The sequence below is a fragment of the Vigna unguiculata genome, unplaced genomic scaffold (assembly GCF_004118075.2).
Source record: "Vigna unguiculata cultivar IT97K-499-35 unplaced genomic scaffold, ASM411807v1 contig_689, whole genome shotgun sequence".
In the NCBI taxonomy this organism is placed as follows: Eukaryota; Viridiplantae; Streptophyta; class Magnoliopsida; order Fabales; family Fabaceae; genus Vigna; species Vigna unguiculata.
Genome location: NW_021011415.1, coordinates 36,011 through 54,627, shown reverse-complemented (window position 1 = coordinate 54,627; position 18,617 = coordinate 36,011). Strand labels below are relative to the sequence as shown.

The 18,617-nt window shown below is 30.1% G+C and overlaps 1 protein-coding gene across 1 annotated transcript; it reads left to right on the top strand.

Annotated features, from left to right (window-relative positions):
• The first annotated feature begins 3,926 nt into the window (after window positions 1-3,926).
• Window positions 3,927-16,720, top strand: LOC114172712 (guanine nucleotide-binding protein-like 3 homolog). Its single transcript, XM_028057042.1, has 6 exons — window positions 3,927-3,945; window positions 4,040-4,284; window positions 4,626-4,675; window positions 9,490-9,572; window positions 16,097-16,341; window positions 16,652-16,720. Exons 1-6 carry the CDS (start codon window positions 3,927-3,929, stop codon window positions 16,718-16,720), a joined length of 711 nt encoding a protein of 236 aa, XP_027912843.1.
• Window positions 16,721-18,617: the final 1,897 nt, after the last annotated feature.

Genomic DNA, 18,617 nt, shown 5'->3' with positions numbered 1-18,617 from the left:
CTAACTCTCTGATTTCCAGCCCTTAGGTTACCCCTCCCTTGGCTGCTAAGTTTCTAATCCTTCCACATTCATGCACAAGAAAAATTTGGCAAAAAGGAATTATTTAGTTCTCAACAAGGTTTGAACCCACTCTCATGCACATACCAAGCCAAGGCCAAACCACTCAACGAACACATGTTTCATGATGACTCCCACAATTTTAAGGATTTATCATCATCCATACGCACACATGTTTCATGATGACTCCCACAATTTTAAGGATTTATCATCATCCATACGCGTTCAATATATAAGCACACAAAACACATAATTTAAATAACATCCAAGTGGCACACATAGGACTCGAACCCAAGTCCTCACACACAATAAAGTACTCTCAACCACTTGAGCTAGTACTTTTCCATGTCACAGCTCCTCGCATTTATTGCTTTAAATGTTCTCGCTACCCGTCCTAATTAAATAATTAAATAAATAACTATTTAATTTTCCCAGGTCTTACACAGTTCATAAAACAATTCAGTTCATATTATAGTGCAGTTCAGTTTAATTCAGTTTACTAGAAAAAAAAATAGTGCAGTTTAGTTCGCCTTAACTAAGGGAGCAATTTGAAATTTGTGATTTTTCAAGCAGTGTAGTCAGAGAGGTTGGATATATACAATTTTTAGGTTTAAATACGCTTTTGGATTGCGCACACTTTTTACGCTAGTTTAGATATCTTAGTTTTGAATATATATTACTTTATATTTTAATAAAATTAAATTGTAGAAGCTAAATATGTACTAAACTATAAGAATAAAAACTTCATAAATTGAAACCTTACTACTAACTAGTATTTATCAAAAAACACGTGTTATTTAATCTCTAAATATTAACAAATTCAGCTTAAGTTAGCCTAAGAAAACCCCTCCTAAATTTTTTGTTACAATATAGTTTTTTTATAATATATTTAAGTAATTATATTTTCTTATAAAAAAAATCTAGGCATATTAAAATTCATTATTTTAGTATATCAAATTAAAAGATGAGGATATAAAAAATTTCTTTTAGAATACTAAAACAAATTTTATTGAATATCAAATTTAATATGTTGATTATCTAATTCTACCTTCTAAAATTTGATAACAATATACAACAAACTCCTTCACCCTCTTCTCTATTTGCTCGCTCCAGAGCCTCTTCAAATCTTTTCCCTTCTTCTCTCCGTTTTCTACTACTTTTGACGTGGATTATCGTTCTCATCTATTTTTCTCTTGTGAAGGTAGAGAACACAAAATGGTGATGAAGAGCAAGAGTAAGAAAACCCAATCCCTGTTCTTTGATATCAGTAGTGTGCAATGATTTTAATTGTTTATTTTTTTATTATTGTTGTGAACTTTTTGGGTTGCAAAGATTAAGAGTAAGAGGGTTTCGTTGAAGAAGAAGTACAAGGTGATACGGAAGGTGAAAGAGCACAATAGAAAAAAAGGAAGGAAGCGAAGAAGCTTAGGCTGAATGGGAAAAATAAGGTTGAGAAGGATCCTGGTATTCCCAACAATTGGCCTTTTAAGGAACATGAACTCAAAGCCCTTGAAGCTCGAAGGACGAAGGCCATTGAGGAATTGGAGCAAAAGAAAGCCGAACGCAAGGAGAGGGTAATTATTTTATCATTATTCAACTCCCATTTCATGAATTATTTCCATCGTTGGTTGATTATGTTTATTATGATTTGTTATGTTACATGATCAGCTAAATGAATGAATAAATAAAAAATGTCGGTAGAAGTTTTATGTAAACCTTGTTCCTGTAGAAAGTTCTTCATGGACAGGAAGAAAGATATATGATAGAAGATAATGAGGGCGCTTGACTGTTGGTAAATTAAAATGTGTTTGTATTATTGTATCAGTAAGATTGACTGTTGCTATGAAGAAAAACAGTCCTTTGTGATTTCTGTTTTCCTTGGAGTTAGGAACTTACTATTCATTACTTGTTTGAGGCTCGTAAAAGGAAATTGGGCTTGCTAGAGGAGGAATATGACTCTAAGTTGCTAGAGGATTCTAATAAAAATACTAATGATTTTTATAATGCTGCAAAGACCAGAGGTGTGCATTTGTGTTGTCTTTCTAATAACTCTAAAATATCATATACATATTTTCCTACCTTTCTTTTTCTATTTCTTAGGAAATCTTTTTAAATCTCATGTATATAACCATATTCACCCACATAAGAAATCGTATATCTTTTCATTAAATCCATTTAACAAATAATCCTCATATATAACTCATTTATAGTGCAATAATTACTTTATATATCCTTCAAACTAATCTCTTATCTTTCATATTCTAAAACATCATTTAAATAAAATAAATCTTTTAAAATAATAAACCATTACGTTTCTTATAATAACTTTCTAAATAAATACTTTTTAAATAATTAATGGTCACTTAAAAATATTTAACATCTTTTAACAATATCTCATAATATTTAATGACATATATCTAATATCTTTTTAATTAAATAATTTTTAAACCATCACTACAAGAAATCAAGTTATTAGAGTCCCAATATAACCCTTCCAAAATCCAAAAACGGACGCTATCCAAAATTTGCGTGCGAATAAGAGCGGACTCAAAAAAGAGACGGCCTATCCCATTGAAAAGTGACTCTTTCATTTTTTGACACATTTACCTATGTTGCCAGTAGCGTGGGTCTGGCTCTCACTTCCAATTTAATATTTAAATGCTTGTGTTGTCATTAGCGTGAGTTCAAACCATTTTTTTAATAACTTATTTGAACTTAGGTTGGACCCTCTCTTATTAAATTTATAATCATTCTAAATACAATTAATAATAATAGAATCTCAAGTCATTTTAAACAATAATTAATATCCAACCAAATTATATTTTCATTTATAATTAAGATATATATTTAGGAAGTGCAATTCCAAGTTATAAACTAAAATATACTAGCAACATAGGAACCAAAAATAGAGCAATTGATTCAAAATCAGTGCAATTCGGTTCAAAAATAGTGCAATTCAGTTCAAAATTAGTGCAATTCAGTTCAAAATCAGTGCAATTTGGTTCAAAAACAATGTAGTTAAGTTCAAAAGTAGTGCAGTTCAGTTAAAAAATAGTGTAGTTCAGTTCAAAAATAGTGCAGCTCAGCTCAAATGTAGTGCAGTTCATAAAACAGTTCAGTTCATATTATAGTGCAGTTCATTTAATTCAGTTTATTAGAAAAAAAAACAGTGCAGTTTAGTTCGCCTTAACTGAGGGAGCAATTTGAAATTTGTGATTTTTCAAGCAGTGTAGTCAGAGAGGTTGGATATATACAATTTTTAGGTTTAAATACGCTTTTGGATTGCGCACACTTTTTACGCTAGTTTAGATATCTTAGTTTTGAATATATATTACTTTATATTTTAATAAAATTAAATTGTAGAAGCTAAATATGTACTAAACTATAAGAATAAAAACTTTATAAATTGAAACCTTACTACTAACTAGTATTTATCAAAAAACACGTGTTATTTAATCTCTAAATATTAACAAATTCAGCTTAAGTTAGCCTAAGAAAACCCCTCCTAAATTTTTTGTTACAATATAGTTTTTTTATAATATATTTAAGTAATTATATTTTCTTATAAAAAAATCTAGGCATATTAAAATTCATTATTTTAGTATATCAAATTAAAAGATGAGGATATAAAAAATTTGTTTTAGAATACTAAAACAAATTTTATTGAATATCAAATTTAATATGTTGATTATCTAATTTTACCTTCTAAAATTTGATAACAATATACAACAAACTCCTTCACCCTCTTCTCTATTTGCTCGCTCCAGAGCCTCTTCAAATATTTTCCCTTCTTCTCTCCGTTTTCTACTACTTTTGACGTGGATTATCGTTCTCATCTCTTTTTCTCTTGTGAAGGTAGAGAACACAAAATGGTGATGAAGAGCAAGAGTAAGAAAACCCAATCCTGTTCTTTGATATCATAGTGTGCAATGATTTTAATTGTTTATTTTTTTATTATTGTTGTGAACTTTTTGGGTTGCAGAGATTAAGAGTAAGAGGGTTTCGTTGAAGAAGAAGTACAAGGTGATACGGAAGGTGAAAGAGCACAATAGAAAAAAAGGGAAGGAAGCGAAGAAGCTTAGGCTGAGTGGGAAAAATAAGGTTGAGAAGGATCCTGGTATTCCCAACAATTGGCCTTTTAAGGAACATGAACTCAAAGCCCTTGAAGCTCGAAGGACGAAGGCCATTGAGGAATTGGAGCAAAAGAAAGTCGAACGCAAGGAGAGGGTAATTGTTTTATCATTATTCAACTCCCATTTCATGAATTATTTCCATCGTTGGTTGATTATGTTTATTATGATTTGTTATGTTACATGATCAGCTAAATGAATGAATAAATAAAAAATGTCGGTAGAAGTTTTATGTAAACCTTGTTCCTGTAGAAAGTTCTTCATGGACAGGAAGAAAGATATATGATAGAAGATAATGAGGGCGCTTGACTGTTGGTAAATTAAAATGTGTTTGTATTATTGTATCGTGAAGATTGACTGTTGCTATGAAGAAAAACAGTCCTTTGTGATTTCTGTTTTCCTTGGAGTTAGGAACTTACTATTCATTACTTGTTTGAGGCTCGTAAAAGGAAATTGGGCTTGCTAGAGGAGGAATATGACTCTAAGTTGCTAGAGGATTCTAATAAAAATACTAATGATTTTTATAATGCTGCAAAGACCAGAGGTGTGCATTTGTGTTGTCTTTCTAATAACTCTAAAATATCATATACATATTTTCCTACCTTTCTTTTTCTATTTCTTAGGAAATCTTTTTAAATCTCATGTATATACCATATTCACCCACGTAAGAAATCGTATATCTTTTCAATAAATCCATTTAACAAATAATCATCATATGTAACTCATTTATAGTGCAATAATTACTTTATATATCCTTCAAAATAATCTCTTATCTTTCATATTCTAAAACATCATTTAAATAAAATAAATCTTTTAAAATAATAAACCATTACGTTTCTTATAATAACTTTCTAAATAAATACTTTTTAAATAATTAATGGTCACATAAAAATATTTAACATCTTTTAACAATATCTCATAATATTTAATGACATATATCTAATATCTTTTTAATTAAATAATTTTTAAACCATCACTACAAGAAATCAAGTGATTAGAGTCCCAATAAAACCCTTCCAAAATCCAAAAATGGACGCTATCCAAAATTTGCGTGCGAATAGAGCGGACTCAAAAAAGAGACGGCCTATCCCATTGAAAAGTGACTCTTTCATTTTTTGACACATTTACCTATGTTGCCAGTAGCGTGGGTCTGGCCTCACTCCAATTTAATATTTAAATGTTTGTGTTGTCAATAGCGTGAGTTCTAACCTTTTTTTTAATAATTTATTTGAACTTAGGTTGGACCCTCTCTTATTAAATTTATAATCATTCTAAATACAAATTAATAATAATAGAATCTCAAGTCATTTTAAACATAATTAATATCCAACCAAATTATATTTTCATTTATAATTAAATATATATTTAGGAAGTGCAATTCCAAGTTATAAACTAAAATATACTAGCAACATAGGAACCAAAAATAGAGCAATTGATTCAAAATCAGTGCAATTCGGTTCAAAAATAGTGCAATTCAGTTCAAAATTAGTGCAATTCAGTTCAAAATCAGTGCAATTTGGTTAAAAATATGTAGTTAAGTTCAAAAGTAGTGCAGTTCAGTTAAAAAATAGTGTAGTTCAGTTCAAAAATAGTGCAGCTCAGCTCAAATGTAGTGCAATTCATAAAACAGTTCAGTTCATATTATAGTGCAGTTCAGTTCAATTCAGTTTATTAGAAAAAAAACAGTGCAGTTTAGTTCGCCTTAACTGAGGGAGCAATTTGAAATTTGTGTTTTTTCAAGCAGTGTAGTCAGAGAGGTTGGATATATACAATTTTTAGGTTTAAATACGCTTTTGGATTGCCCACACTTTTTACACTAGTTTAGATATCTTAGTTTTGGATATATATTACTTTATATTTTAATAAAATTAAATTGTAGAAGCTAAATATGTACTAAAGTATATGAATAAAAACTTTATACATTGAAACCTTACTACTAACTAGTATTATCAAAAAACACGTGTTATTTAATCTCAAAATATTAACAAATTCAGCTTAAGTTAGCCTAAGAAAACCCCTCCTAAATTTTTTGTTACAATATAGTTTTTTTATAATATATTTAAGTAATTATATTTTCTTATAAAAAAATCTAGGCATATTAAAATTCATTATTTTAGTATATCAAATTAAAAGATGAGGATATAAAAAATTTGTTTTAGAATACTAAAACAAATTTTATTGAATATCAAATTTAATATGTTGATTATCTAATTTTACCTTCTAAAATTTGATAACAATATACAACAAACTCCTTCACCCTCTTCTCTATTTGCTCGCTCCAGAGCCTCTTCAAATATTTTCCCTTCTTCTCTCCGTTTTCTACTACTTTTGACGTGGATTATCGTTCTCATCTCTTTTTCTCTTGTGAAGGTAGAGAACACAAAATGGTGATGAAGAGCAAGAGTAAGAAAACCCAATCCCTGTTCTTTGATATCAGTAGTGTGCAATGATTTTAATTGTTTATTTTTTTATTATTGTTGTGAACTTTTTGGGTTGCGAGAGTAAGAGTAAGAGGGTTTCGTTGAAGAAGAAGTACAAGGTGATACGGAAGGTGAAAGCACAACAGAAAAAAAAGCAAAGGAAGCGAAGAAGCTTAGGCTGAGTGGGAACAATAAGGTTGAGAAGGATCCTGGTATTCCCAACAATTGGCCTTTTAAGGAACAGGAACTCAAAGCCGTTGAAGCTCGAAGGACGAAGGCCATTGAGGAATTCGAGCAAAAGACAGCCGAACGCAAGGAGAGGGTAATTGTTTTATGATTATTCAACTCTCATTTCATGAATTATTTCTATTGTTGGTTGATTATGTTTATTATGATTTGTTATGTTACATGATCAGCTAAATGAATGAATAAATAAAAAATGTCGGTAGAAGTTTTATGTAAACCTTGTTCCTGTAGAAAGTTCTTCGTGGACAGGAAGAAAGATATATGATAGAAGATAATGAGGGTGCTTGACTATTGGTATTTAAAATGTTTTTGTATTATTGTATTAGTGAAGATTGACTCTTGCTACGAAGAAAACAGTCCTTTGGATTTTTGTTTTCCTTGCAGTTAGGAACTTACTATTCATTACTTGTTTCAGGCTCGTAGAAGAAAATTGGGCTTGCTAGAGGAGGAATATGACTCTAAGTTGCTAGAGGATTCTAATAAAAATACTAATGATTTTGGTAATGCTGCAAAGACCAGAGGTGTGCATTTGTGTTGTCTTTCTAATAACTCTAAAATATCATATACATATTTTCCTACCTTTCTTTTTCTATTTTTAGGAAATCTTTTTAAATCTCATGTATATAACCATATTCACCCACGTAAGAAATCGTATATCTTTTCAATAAATCCATTTAACAAATAATAATCATATATAACTCATTTATAGTGCAATAATTACTTTATATATCCTTCAAAATAATCTCTTATCTTTCATATTCTAAAACATCATTTAAATAAAATAAATCTTTTAAAATAATAAACCATTACGTTTCTTATAATAACTTTCTAAATAAATACTTTTTAAATAATTAATGGTCACATAAAAATATTTAACATCTTTTAACAATATCTCATAATATTTAATGACATATATCTAATATCTTTTTAATTAAATAATTTTTAAACCATCACTACAAGAAATCAAGTTATTAGAGTCCCAATAAAACCCTTCCAAAATCCAAAACGGACGCTATCCAAAATTTGCGTGCGAATAAGAGCGGACTCAAAAAAGAGACGGCCTATCCCATTGAAAAGTGACTCTTTCATTTTTTGACACATTTACCTATGTTGCCAGTAGCGTGGGTCTGGCCCTCACTTCCAATTTAATATTTAAATGCTTGTGTTGTCATTAGCGTGAGTTCAAACCTTTTTTTTAATAACTTATTTGAACTTAGGTTGGACCCTCTCTTATTAAATTTATAATCATTCTAAATACAAATTAATAATAATAGAATCTCAAGTCATTTTAAACATAAATTAATATCCAACCAAATTATATTTTCATTTATAATTAAGATATATATTTAGGAAGTGCAATTCCAAGTTATAAACTAAAATATACTAGCAACATAGGAACCAAAAATAGAGCAATTGATTCAAAATCAGTGCAATTCGGTTCAAAAATAGTGCAATTCAGTTCAAAATTAGTGCAATTCAGTTCAAAATCAGTGCAATTTGGTTCAAAAACAATGTAGTTAAGTTCAAAAGTAGTGCAGTTCAGTTAAAAAATAGTGTAGTTCAGTTCAAAATAGTGCAGCTCAGCTCAAATGTAGTGTAGTTCATAAAAGAGTTCAGTTCATATTATAGTGCAGTTCAGTTCAATTCAATTAATTAGAAAAAAAAACAGTGCAGTTCAGTTCGCCTTAACTGAGGGAGCAATTTGAAATTTGTGTTTTTCAAGCAGTGTAGTCAGAGAGGTTGGATATATACAATTTTTAGGTTTAAATACGCTTTTGGATTGCCCACACTTTTTACCTAGTTTAGATATCTTAGTTTTGGATATATATTACTTTATATTTTAATAAAATTAAATTGTAGAAGCTAAATATGTACTAAACTATAAGAATAAAAACTTTATACATTGAAACCTTACTACTAACTAGTATTTATCAAAAAACACGTGTTATTTAATCTCAAAATATTAACAAATTCAGCTTAAGTTAGCCTAAGAAAACCCCTCCTAAATTTTTTGTTACAATATAGTTTTTTTATAATATATTTAAGTAATTATATTTTCTTATAAAAAAATCTAGGCATATTAAAATTCATTATTTTAGTATATCAAATTAAAGATGAGGATATAAAAAATTGTTTTAGAATACTAAAAAAATTTTATTGAATATCAAATTTAATATGTTGATTATCTAATTTTACCTTCTAAAATTTGATAACAATATACAACAAACTCCATCACCTCTTCTCTATTTGCTCGCTCCAGAGCCTCTTCAAATCTTTTGCCCTTCTTCTCTCGTTTTCTACTACTTTTGACGTGGATTATCGTTCTCATCTCTTTTTCTCTTGTGAAGGTAGAGAACACAAAATGGTGATGAAGAGCAAGAGTAAGAAAACCCAATCCCTGTTCTTTGATATCAGTAGTGTGCAATGATTTTAATTGTTTATTTTTTTATTATTGTTGTGAACTTTTTGGGTTGCAGAGATTAAGAGTAAGAGGGTTTCGTTGAAGAAGAAGTACAAGGTGATACGGAAGGTGAAAGACCACAACAAAAAAAGCGAAGGAAGCGAAGAAGCTTAGGCTGAGTGGGAAAAATAAGGTTGAGAAGGATCCTGGTATTCCCAACAATTGGCCTTTTAAGGAACAGGAACTCAAAGCCCTTGAAGCTCGAAGGACGAAGGCCATTGAGGAATTGGAGCAAAAGAAAGCCGAACGCAAGGAGAGGTAATTGTTTTATCATTATCAACTCCCATTTCATGAATTATTTCATCGTTGGTTGATTATGTTTATTATGATTTGTTATGTTACATGATCAGCTAAATGAATGAATAAATAAAAAATGTCGGTAGAAGTTTTATGTAAACCTTGTTCCTGTAGAAAGTTCTTCATGGACAGGAAGAAAGATATATGATAGAAGATAATGAGGGTGCTTGACTATTGGTATATTAAAATGTTTTTGTATTATTGTATTAATGAAGATTGACTCTTGCTACGAAGAAAACAGTCCTTTGTGATTTTTGTTTTCCTTGCAGTTAGGAACTTACTATTCATTACTTGTTTCAGGCTCGTAGAAGAAAATTGGGTTTGCTAGAGGGGAATATGACTTAAGTTGCTAGAGGATTCTAATAAAAATACTAATGATCTTGATAATGCTGCAAAGACCAGAGGTGTGCATTTGTGTTGTCTTTCTAATAACTCTAAAATATCATATACATATTTTCCTACCTTTCTTTTTCTATTTGTTAGGAAATCTTTTTAAATCTCATGTATATAACCATATTCACCCACGTAAGAAATCGTATATCTTTTCAATAAATCCATTTAACAAATAATAATCATATATAACTCATTTATAGTGCAATAATTACTTTATATATCCTTCAAAATAATCTCTTATCTTTCATATTCTAAAACATCATTTAAATAAAATAAATCTTTTAAAATAATAAACCATTACGTTTCTTATAATAACTTTCTAAATAAATACTTTTTAAATAATTAATGGTCACTTAAAAATATTTAACATCTTTTAACAATATCTCATAATATTTAATGACATATATCTAATATCTTTTTAATTAAATAATTTTTAAACCATCACTACAAGAAATCAAGTTATTAGAGTCCCAATAAAACCCTTCCAAAATCCAAAACGGACGCTATCCAAAATTTGCGTGCGAATAGAGCGGACTCAAAAAAGAGACGGCCTATCCCATTGAAAAGTGACTCTTTCATTTTTTGACACATTTACCTATGTTGCCAATAGCGTGGGTCAGGCCCTCACTTCCGATTTAATATTTAAAGTTTGTGTTGTCAATAGCGTGAGTTCTAACCTTTTTTTTAATAACTTATTTGAACTTAGGTTGGACCCTCTCTTATTAAATTTATAATCATTCTAAATACAAATTATTAATAATAGAATCTGAAGTCATTTTAAACATAAATTAATATCCACCCAAATTATATTTTCATTTATAATTAAGATATATATTTAGGAAGTGCAATTCCAAGTTATAAACTAAAATATACTAGCAACATAGGAACCAAAAATAGAGCAATTGATTCAAAATCAGTGCAATTCGGTTCAAAAATAGTGCAATTTAGTTCAAAATTAGTGCAATTCAGTTCAAAATTAGTGCAATTTGGTTCAAAAACAATGTAGTTAAGTTCAAAAGTAGTGCAGTTCAGTTAAAAAATACTGTAGTTCAGTTCTAAAATAGTGCAACACAGTTCAAATGTAGTGCAGTTCATAAAACACTTCAATTTATAACAGTTCAGTTCATATTATAGTGCAATTCAGTTCAATTCAATTTATTAGAGAAAAAAAAACAGTGCAGTTCAGTTCGCCTTAACTGAGGGAGCAATTTAAAATTTGTGTTTTTTCAAGCAGTGTAGTCAGAGAGGTTGGATATATACAATTTTTAGGTTTAAATACGCTTTTTGATTTCCCACACTTTTTAGGCTAGTTCAGATATCTTAGTTTTCGATATATATTACTTTATATTTTAATAAAATTAAACTGTAGAAGCTAAATATGTACTAAACTATAATAATAAAAACTTTATAAATTGAAACCTTACTACTAACTGGTATTATCAAAAAACACGTGTTATTTAATCTCAAAATGTTAACAATTTCAGCTTAATTTAGTCTAAGAAAACCCCTCCTAATATATTTAAGTAATTATATTTTCTTATAAAAAAATCTAGGCATATTAAAATTCATTCTTTTAGTATATCAAATTACAAGATGAGGATATAAAAAATTGTTTTAGAATACTAAAACAAATTTTATTGAATATCAAATTTAATATGTTGATTTCTAATTTTACCTTCTAAAATTTGATAACAATATACAACAAACTCCTTCACCCTCTTCTCTATTTGCTCGCTCCAAAGCCTCTTCAAATCTTTTCCCTTCTTCTCATCAATACAAGAAATCAAGTGATTAGAGTCCCAATAAAACCCTTCCAAAATCCAAAAACAGACGCTATGCAAAATTTGCATACGAATAAGAGCGGACTCAAAAAAGGGACGGCCTATCCCATTGAAAAGTGACTCTTTCATTTTTTGACACATTTACCTATGTTGCCAGTAGCGTGGGTCTGGCCCTCACTTCCTATTTAATATTTAAATGTTTCTGTTGTCAATAGCGTGAGTTCTAACCTTTTTTTAAATAATTTATTTGAACTTAGGTTGGACCCTCTCTTATTAAATTTATTATCAAATCTACTGGTGGACGTTGATTACCAATTGCCTCAATTAGAATTAATCATTCTAAATACAAATTAATAATAATAGAATCTCAAGTCATTTTAAACATAAATTAATATCCAACCAAATTATATTTTCATTTATAATTAAGATATATATTTAGGAAGTGCAATTCCAAGTTATAAACTAAAATATACTAGCAACATAGGAACCAAAATAACAGCAACATTGCACTTCAAAAGTGTATAAAAACCTAACCAAAATCACAGAACAACATATAAGAACAAGTGCCATTACAAATCTCAAAATGACAGAAAAGCGCATGAAACCTAACCAAAAGTGTTAATAAATATTACATGAAAAAAGAGAAAAAAACAACATATTTTAAAAGTAGATTCTCTTGGACAGAACAACACAGGAAGATAGAATTATATTACCTGCAAAAACAATAGAAATAATTAGAATAAATACAATGCACAAAGTGTTCTTTGTATAATAATAAGTCCTCATAATAGTATATATTCTTTGTATAATTCATATCAAGGCTGGTGATTTCTTAACATACCTGAAGCGAATTCTTTTGAGATCAATTCTCCCATTAGTAAGAGACACAAAGGTAATATGAACCCCTAGTTCCACCCATCCACTCCTTGGTTTCATTCTCTTCCTAACAACTACATCACATGCTGGTGCTAACTCAGGCCTTATAGAGGTTATATCACCATAACCCCCACCCCCAATAAATCTTTAATCGGATTTACCACCAAGGGAAATAGGAGCTTGGGAATTCCAAGCAGAGGTTGAAGTTGAGCTTGCTCCTCCAATATAAGGGGTATAAAACCCCTGTTGAAATGGTGTCAAAGTTAGGATATGGCCTTTGTCCTTTCTTGTAGGTATTGGAGCCTGTGCAAGGTCTGCTCTACTTGTAAGAACCTGAAAATATCAGTACCATATCCTTTAATTGTGAATGTAGAAAAGAAAAAAAAAGATTAACATCAATGCTTTAAACATTCTAATTCCCACTTGTCAAATTTACGTATGTTGATGGATGTTTATAGTGCTAAATGTGAACTAATCAGAAATGCAAGGAGCCATTTACAAAATTACAATGAAATAACTTCGTTACTTTCTTAAAGTACTAAGACTCAAAATGATAGAATCACTTAACAATAGGAACCAGAACAATGACAGGGTATAATTATATATCCTCAGAATTGGAAATAATCTAATTCTTTTGATGATAATGAAATGTAAACTACACAAACAAGAGAAGGAAAACTAACTACATAAACCATAAATTTAAAGGGCATACTTCTTTTTAAAAGGGTAGAGAAATCTAGGACCAATCTACAAAATCTAAAACTGCCAAGCCAGAAAAAGGCAGGATATAGTAAATGTTTAGAATGGGTTCAGTGAACGACGACGACATACCTCTCAGAACAATTGTATCAGGCTCTCGCTGACCTCAAAACGCGAAATGCTCCTATGAGTCCTTCTTCATTCTGTTAAAATCGTCGAAACCAGAAACAAAAATGACAAGTTTGGGTCAGAGAGCGAGAGAGATGGAAGGGGAAAGTAATAAAAGCACATGACTTGCTTAACTTTAGAGATGTTGCTTACCACACCTCCGCTTTGGGAGTCACCGGTGACAAAGGAAGCTAAAATTAGGGCTTTACATTGGGAGTCATCGTTATGGCAAAGGAAATTGAAATCAGGGTTGGAAAGAAAGGGGAAATGGGAAACAGAAAAAGGGTTGGAGAAAAAAAGGGAAAAAAAAGAAGCGGAGCAGAGCGAAACCTGCCTTTTTGAATGAGCAGAGTTACTAGCTCCCAACCTTCAATGTCCCGGGCACATTAGGGATTTTTATTGGTAGCACATCAGGGGCCAACACCAAATTTTAGAGGTTGATTCATGAAGCTATTTAGCTTCAGTCGAATTCTGGCACTGAACGAAATGGGTTAGGGTTAGCAATTGGACGGTGTGAAATGGCTAAGACAATGAAACCTCCTTGTAACCTCAAGTTTTACAAATATACTATTTTTTTTAATCAATATTTTCAGTTTCCTTAAATATCAAATATTAAAATATATAATGGAGTCCCTAAAACCGACGCTTTAGATGTAGAAAGTTAAACGCCGCATCATATATTAGCTGTTTCCCACTCACGTAACATTTTTATTCAATAAAATAAAACTCATATAACAAGTGTCGGTTAAGCCAACTAAAAAGCTTTTTAACCGACTCTAATGATGTTCACCTCAAATCCGACGCAACTCAACGGAAGCTAAATTGTGTGATTCTTGTAGTGCATTTTGTTTTTTACTTTAAATATTTATTTAATCTCGTTTATTTATTTTTCTAATTATTATAATTTTTTGGATTTCATATTCTCTTAACAAATAAATTTTTCGTCCTAAAAAATAAATTTAAGAATGAATTTTATACAAAATATTTTAAAATTGTACAAAATTAAATTATTATTTTAAAACATGAATTTGATCGTATAAAATCATATTATTAGTATTTATATATAAATATTTATACAATTGTATAATTAGTTATTAAATTAAATAATTAATTATTGTAATATATATATATATATATATATAATTTATACACAATTTTATTTATTAATTTAATCACTATTAGTAATCATATTATTAATAATAATATTATGAATGAAAAAATAAAAATAACCGAAACTTCCTAAAATTTCCAAATAATATTATAATATTATTTGATAGTTATGTTTGACGGATTTCACTCTCAGTCATTTCAGTATATATAGTTATCATCCCTAACATTAAATATATGCTATAAAACATAATAGAAACATATTCGTATATATTTATATATTTATTATGATGGATCATGCTTCTACTAATATATGCCGAAATAGAAGATACATAAATCTGAAACTTTTGCGATTCACAGCTTAGAATATATATATCAACATTTCGAAAAATAAAAACAGTCCACAACATTTATTACCCATTAAATCTATTAAATCCTAAAAATAATAACAAATCAACAATATTAAATAAACAAAAAAAATATTATTCTGATACCAATCGAAATGTTTCAGTTAAATCATGTATTAATTTTATCACCTTCAAATATTTGAAGAACTCATTCATATAACTACAATATAATACTATTAATATTGTGTCAACACTTGACTCATAGAACCCTAAAGCTATCACAAATGTATAACCTAAACAAAGAAGAACTTAAAGGAAGAGAGGGAGCAATTTGAAATTTGTGTTTTTTCAAGTAATGTAGTCAGAGAGGTTGGATATATACAATTTTTAGGTTTAAATACGCTTTTGGATTGCCCACACTTTTTAGGCTAGTTTAGATATCTTAGTTTTGGATATATATTACTTTATATTTTAATAAAATTAAATTGTAGAAGCTAAATATGTACTAAATTATAACAATAAAACTTTATAAATTGAAACCTTACTACTAACTAGTATAAATCAAAAAACACGTGTTATTTAAGCTCAAAATATTAACAAATTCAGCTTAAGTTAGCCTAAGAAAACCCCTCTTAAATTTTTTTTGTTACATTATAGTTTTTTTATAATATATTTAAGTAATTATATTTTCTTATAAAAAAAATTTGGAATATTAAAATTCATTATTTTAGTATATCAAATTAAAAGATGAGGATATAAAAAATTTGTTTCAGAATACTAAAACAAATTTTATTGAATATCAAATTTAATATGTTGATTATCTAATTTTACCTTCTAAAATTTGATAACAATATACAACAAACTCCTTCACCCTCTTCTCTATTTGCTCGCTCCAGGGCCTCTTCAAATCTTTTCCCTTCTTCTCTCCGTTTTCTACTACTTTTGACGTGGATTATCGTTCTCATCTCTTTTTCTCTTGTGAAGGTAGAGAACACAAAATGGTGATGAAGAGCAAGAGTAAGAAAACCCAGTCCCTGTTCTTTGATATTAGTAGTGTGCAATGATTTTAATTGTTTATTTTTTTTATTATTGTTGTGAATTTTTGGGGTTGTAGAGAGTAAGAGTAAGAGGGTTTCGTTGAAGAATAAGTACAAGGTGATACGGAAGGTGAAAGAGCACAACAGAAAAAAAGCGAAGGAAGCGAAGAAGCTTAGGCTGAGTGGGAAAAATAAGGTTGAGAAGGATCCTGGTATTCCCAACAATTGGCCTTTTAAGGAACAGGAACTCAAAGCCCTTGAGGCTCGAAGAACGAAGGCCATTGAGGAATTGGAGCAAAAGAAAGTCGAACGCAAGGAGAGGGTACTTGTTTTATCATTATTCAACTCCCATTTCATGAATTATTTCTATCGTTGGTTGATTATGTTTATTATGATTTGTTATGTTACATGATCAGCTAAATGAATGAATAAATAAAAAATGTCGATAGAAGTTTTATGTAAACCTTGTTCCTGTAGAAAGTTCTTCATGGACAAAAGAAACATATATGATAGAAGATAATGAGGGTGCTTGACTGTTGGTATATTAAAATGTTTTTGTATTATTGTATCAGTGAAGATTGACTGTTGCTACGAAGAAAAATAGTCCTTTGTGATTTCTGTTTTCCTTGCAGTTAGGAACTTACTATTCATTACTTTTCAGGCTCGTAAAAGAAATTGGGCTTGCTAGAGGAGGAAGATGACTCTAAGTTGCTAGAGGATTCTAATAAAAATACTAATGATATTGGTAATGTTGTTGTCGTAACCTAAATTGCGACGGGATGACCAACTAAAAAGGAAAGGATTTGGAAAAAGAGATTAGAAGTCGCCACCATAGTTTATTCTGGAAAACTATGGAAAACCATGAGAATAAAATAAAGTGTACGAAAACCAAATTAGGGTCCGAGAGTCGGTTGCGCATAGGGAAGGTATTAGCACCCTACTGCGCCCATCCAAAGGCGGTATCTTTAATTAAATTTGCAAAAGATATGTGTTTATCTAAATATTTATTTTTCCCATAAATAAGAAAATATTGAACAAAATCATTTTTTGAGTGAAAGGGACCCCCGACAAGGGTTAAAACTATTTGAAAATGATTTGGAAAACCTTTTTATTTTTGGAAAGTGAACCCGACAAGGACTTGCCCTGCTCCTACGTATCTCCATTCACAATGGAGAATCAAGGATCACGTAGTTCTTGATAAAATTTGATTAAAATATTTAATTCTTAAAGTTGTCTTTTGACATTTTTGAAAATAAGTGTCATGCGACGCGTAGGGCTAGGTTGACACCAAAATATTTCTATGATTTTTATATTTTGAAAAGGAGTGTCGTGCGACGCGAGCGGTCGAGTAGACACCAAAATCATTTTAATAATTTTGTATTTGAAAAAGGAGTGTCGTGCGCAAGCGGTCGATTAGACACCAAAATCATTTTAATAATTTTGTATTTTAAAAAGGAGTGTCGTGCGACGCGGGCAATCGATTAAACACCAAAATTATTTTTTTATAATTGTTGTATTTTAAAAAGAAGTGTCATGCGACGCGAGCGGTCGATTAGACACTAAAACTATTTTTATAATTCTTGTTTTTGAAAAGAAGTATCGTGCGACGCGAACGGTCGATTAGACACTAAAAGAAAAAATAAATAAAATAATTTTAAATTTTATTTATTCTTATTTTTATTAATTTTGAAAATTATTTTAATTTTTATTTCAATTTAAAATATTTTTTATTATTTTTGAAAATGATATGATTGAGATGTGATATTTAATAAAATAAAAAGGTAAAATTGGAAATAGAAAATGAAAGTGCATAAGTAAATATGTGGGTGCAATGAGAAAAACTCCACACATAGGAATGAGGTGCACATAGAAGAAATACATGGTGCATAAAGTAAACACATCCTAGCCTAAAAAAGGAAATTAAAGAGTGGGGTGTGTGCTTAGTGAAAACGCGGGTACATAAGGTGAAATAAAACTAAATGTACCGGGTGTGGGGTTATTACATTTTGGAGTGCATGAAGTAAAGACAATAAAAACAAATGGTCCAATTATAAAACATATTTGCATAGGTGTGTGAATTAAGTTATGGGGGTGCACGAAGAATTAAAGAATCTGGCCAATACCCTAAACCTAAATCAAATTATTCTTCCAGAAAGCACATCACCTAAAACTCTTCTTCCCCAACTTCATCTTCTACCTCACGCTGCACCAACCATAGAGGCTACTCACTGCCAAGTCGCCGGCGACGCGGCCAACAACGGTGCCGGCCTCCATCATCGTTCTTCCAGTGACGGCAGCTCCGCCTCTCTCAAATGCGCGGAGCACCACAGCATGGCCTCCATGTTTGCGTCTCTCCTCCGCCTGGTCAACATCGTGCTACTCCAATGTTATCAAGCCATTGCCGTAGACATCCACCATCAGAACGTGCCGCCAAAGACCATCAACTCCACAACACCACACATTACCGTGACCCCTTTTCTCTCTATTCAAAACCTTTCCTTTCCGGTCCAATTTCAGTTTTGATTGTGGTTTATTAACTTCAAAGTTGGAGATGAAAATAATATTACCAAAATAAACGAAACTGAGCAAAAATTGTGT

Excerpts from the sequence above, each read along its gene's own strand:
- LOC114172712 (XM_028057042.1), top strand. Across the intron at positions 4,676-9,489 it reads GAGGAATATGACTCTAAGTT|GAACAGGAACTCAAAGCCCT; the intron begins GCTAGAGGATTC and ends TGGCCTTTTAAG. Across the intron at positions 9,573-16,096 it reads AAAGCCGAACGCAAGGAGAG|AGAGTAAGAGTAAGAGGGTT; the intron begins GTAATTGTTTTA and ends TTGGGGTTGTAG.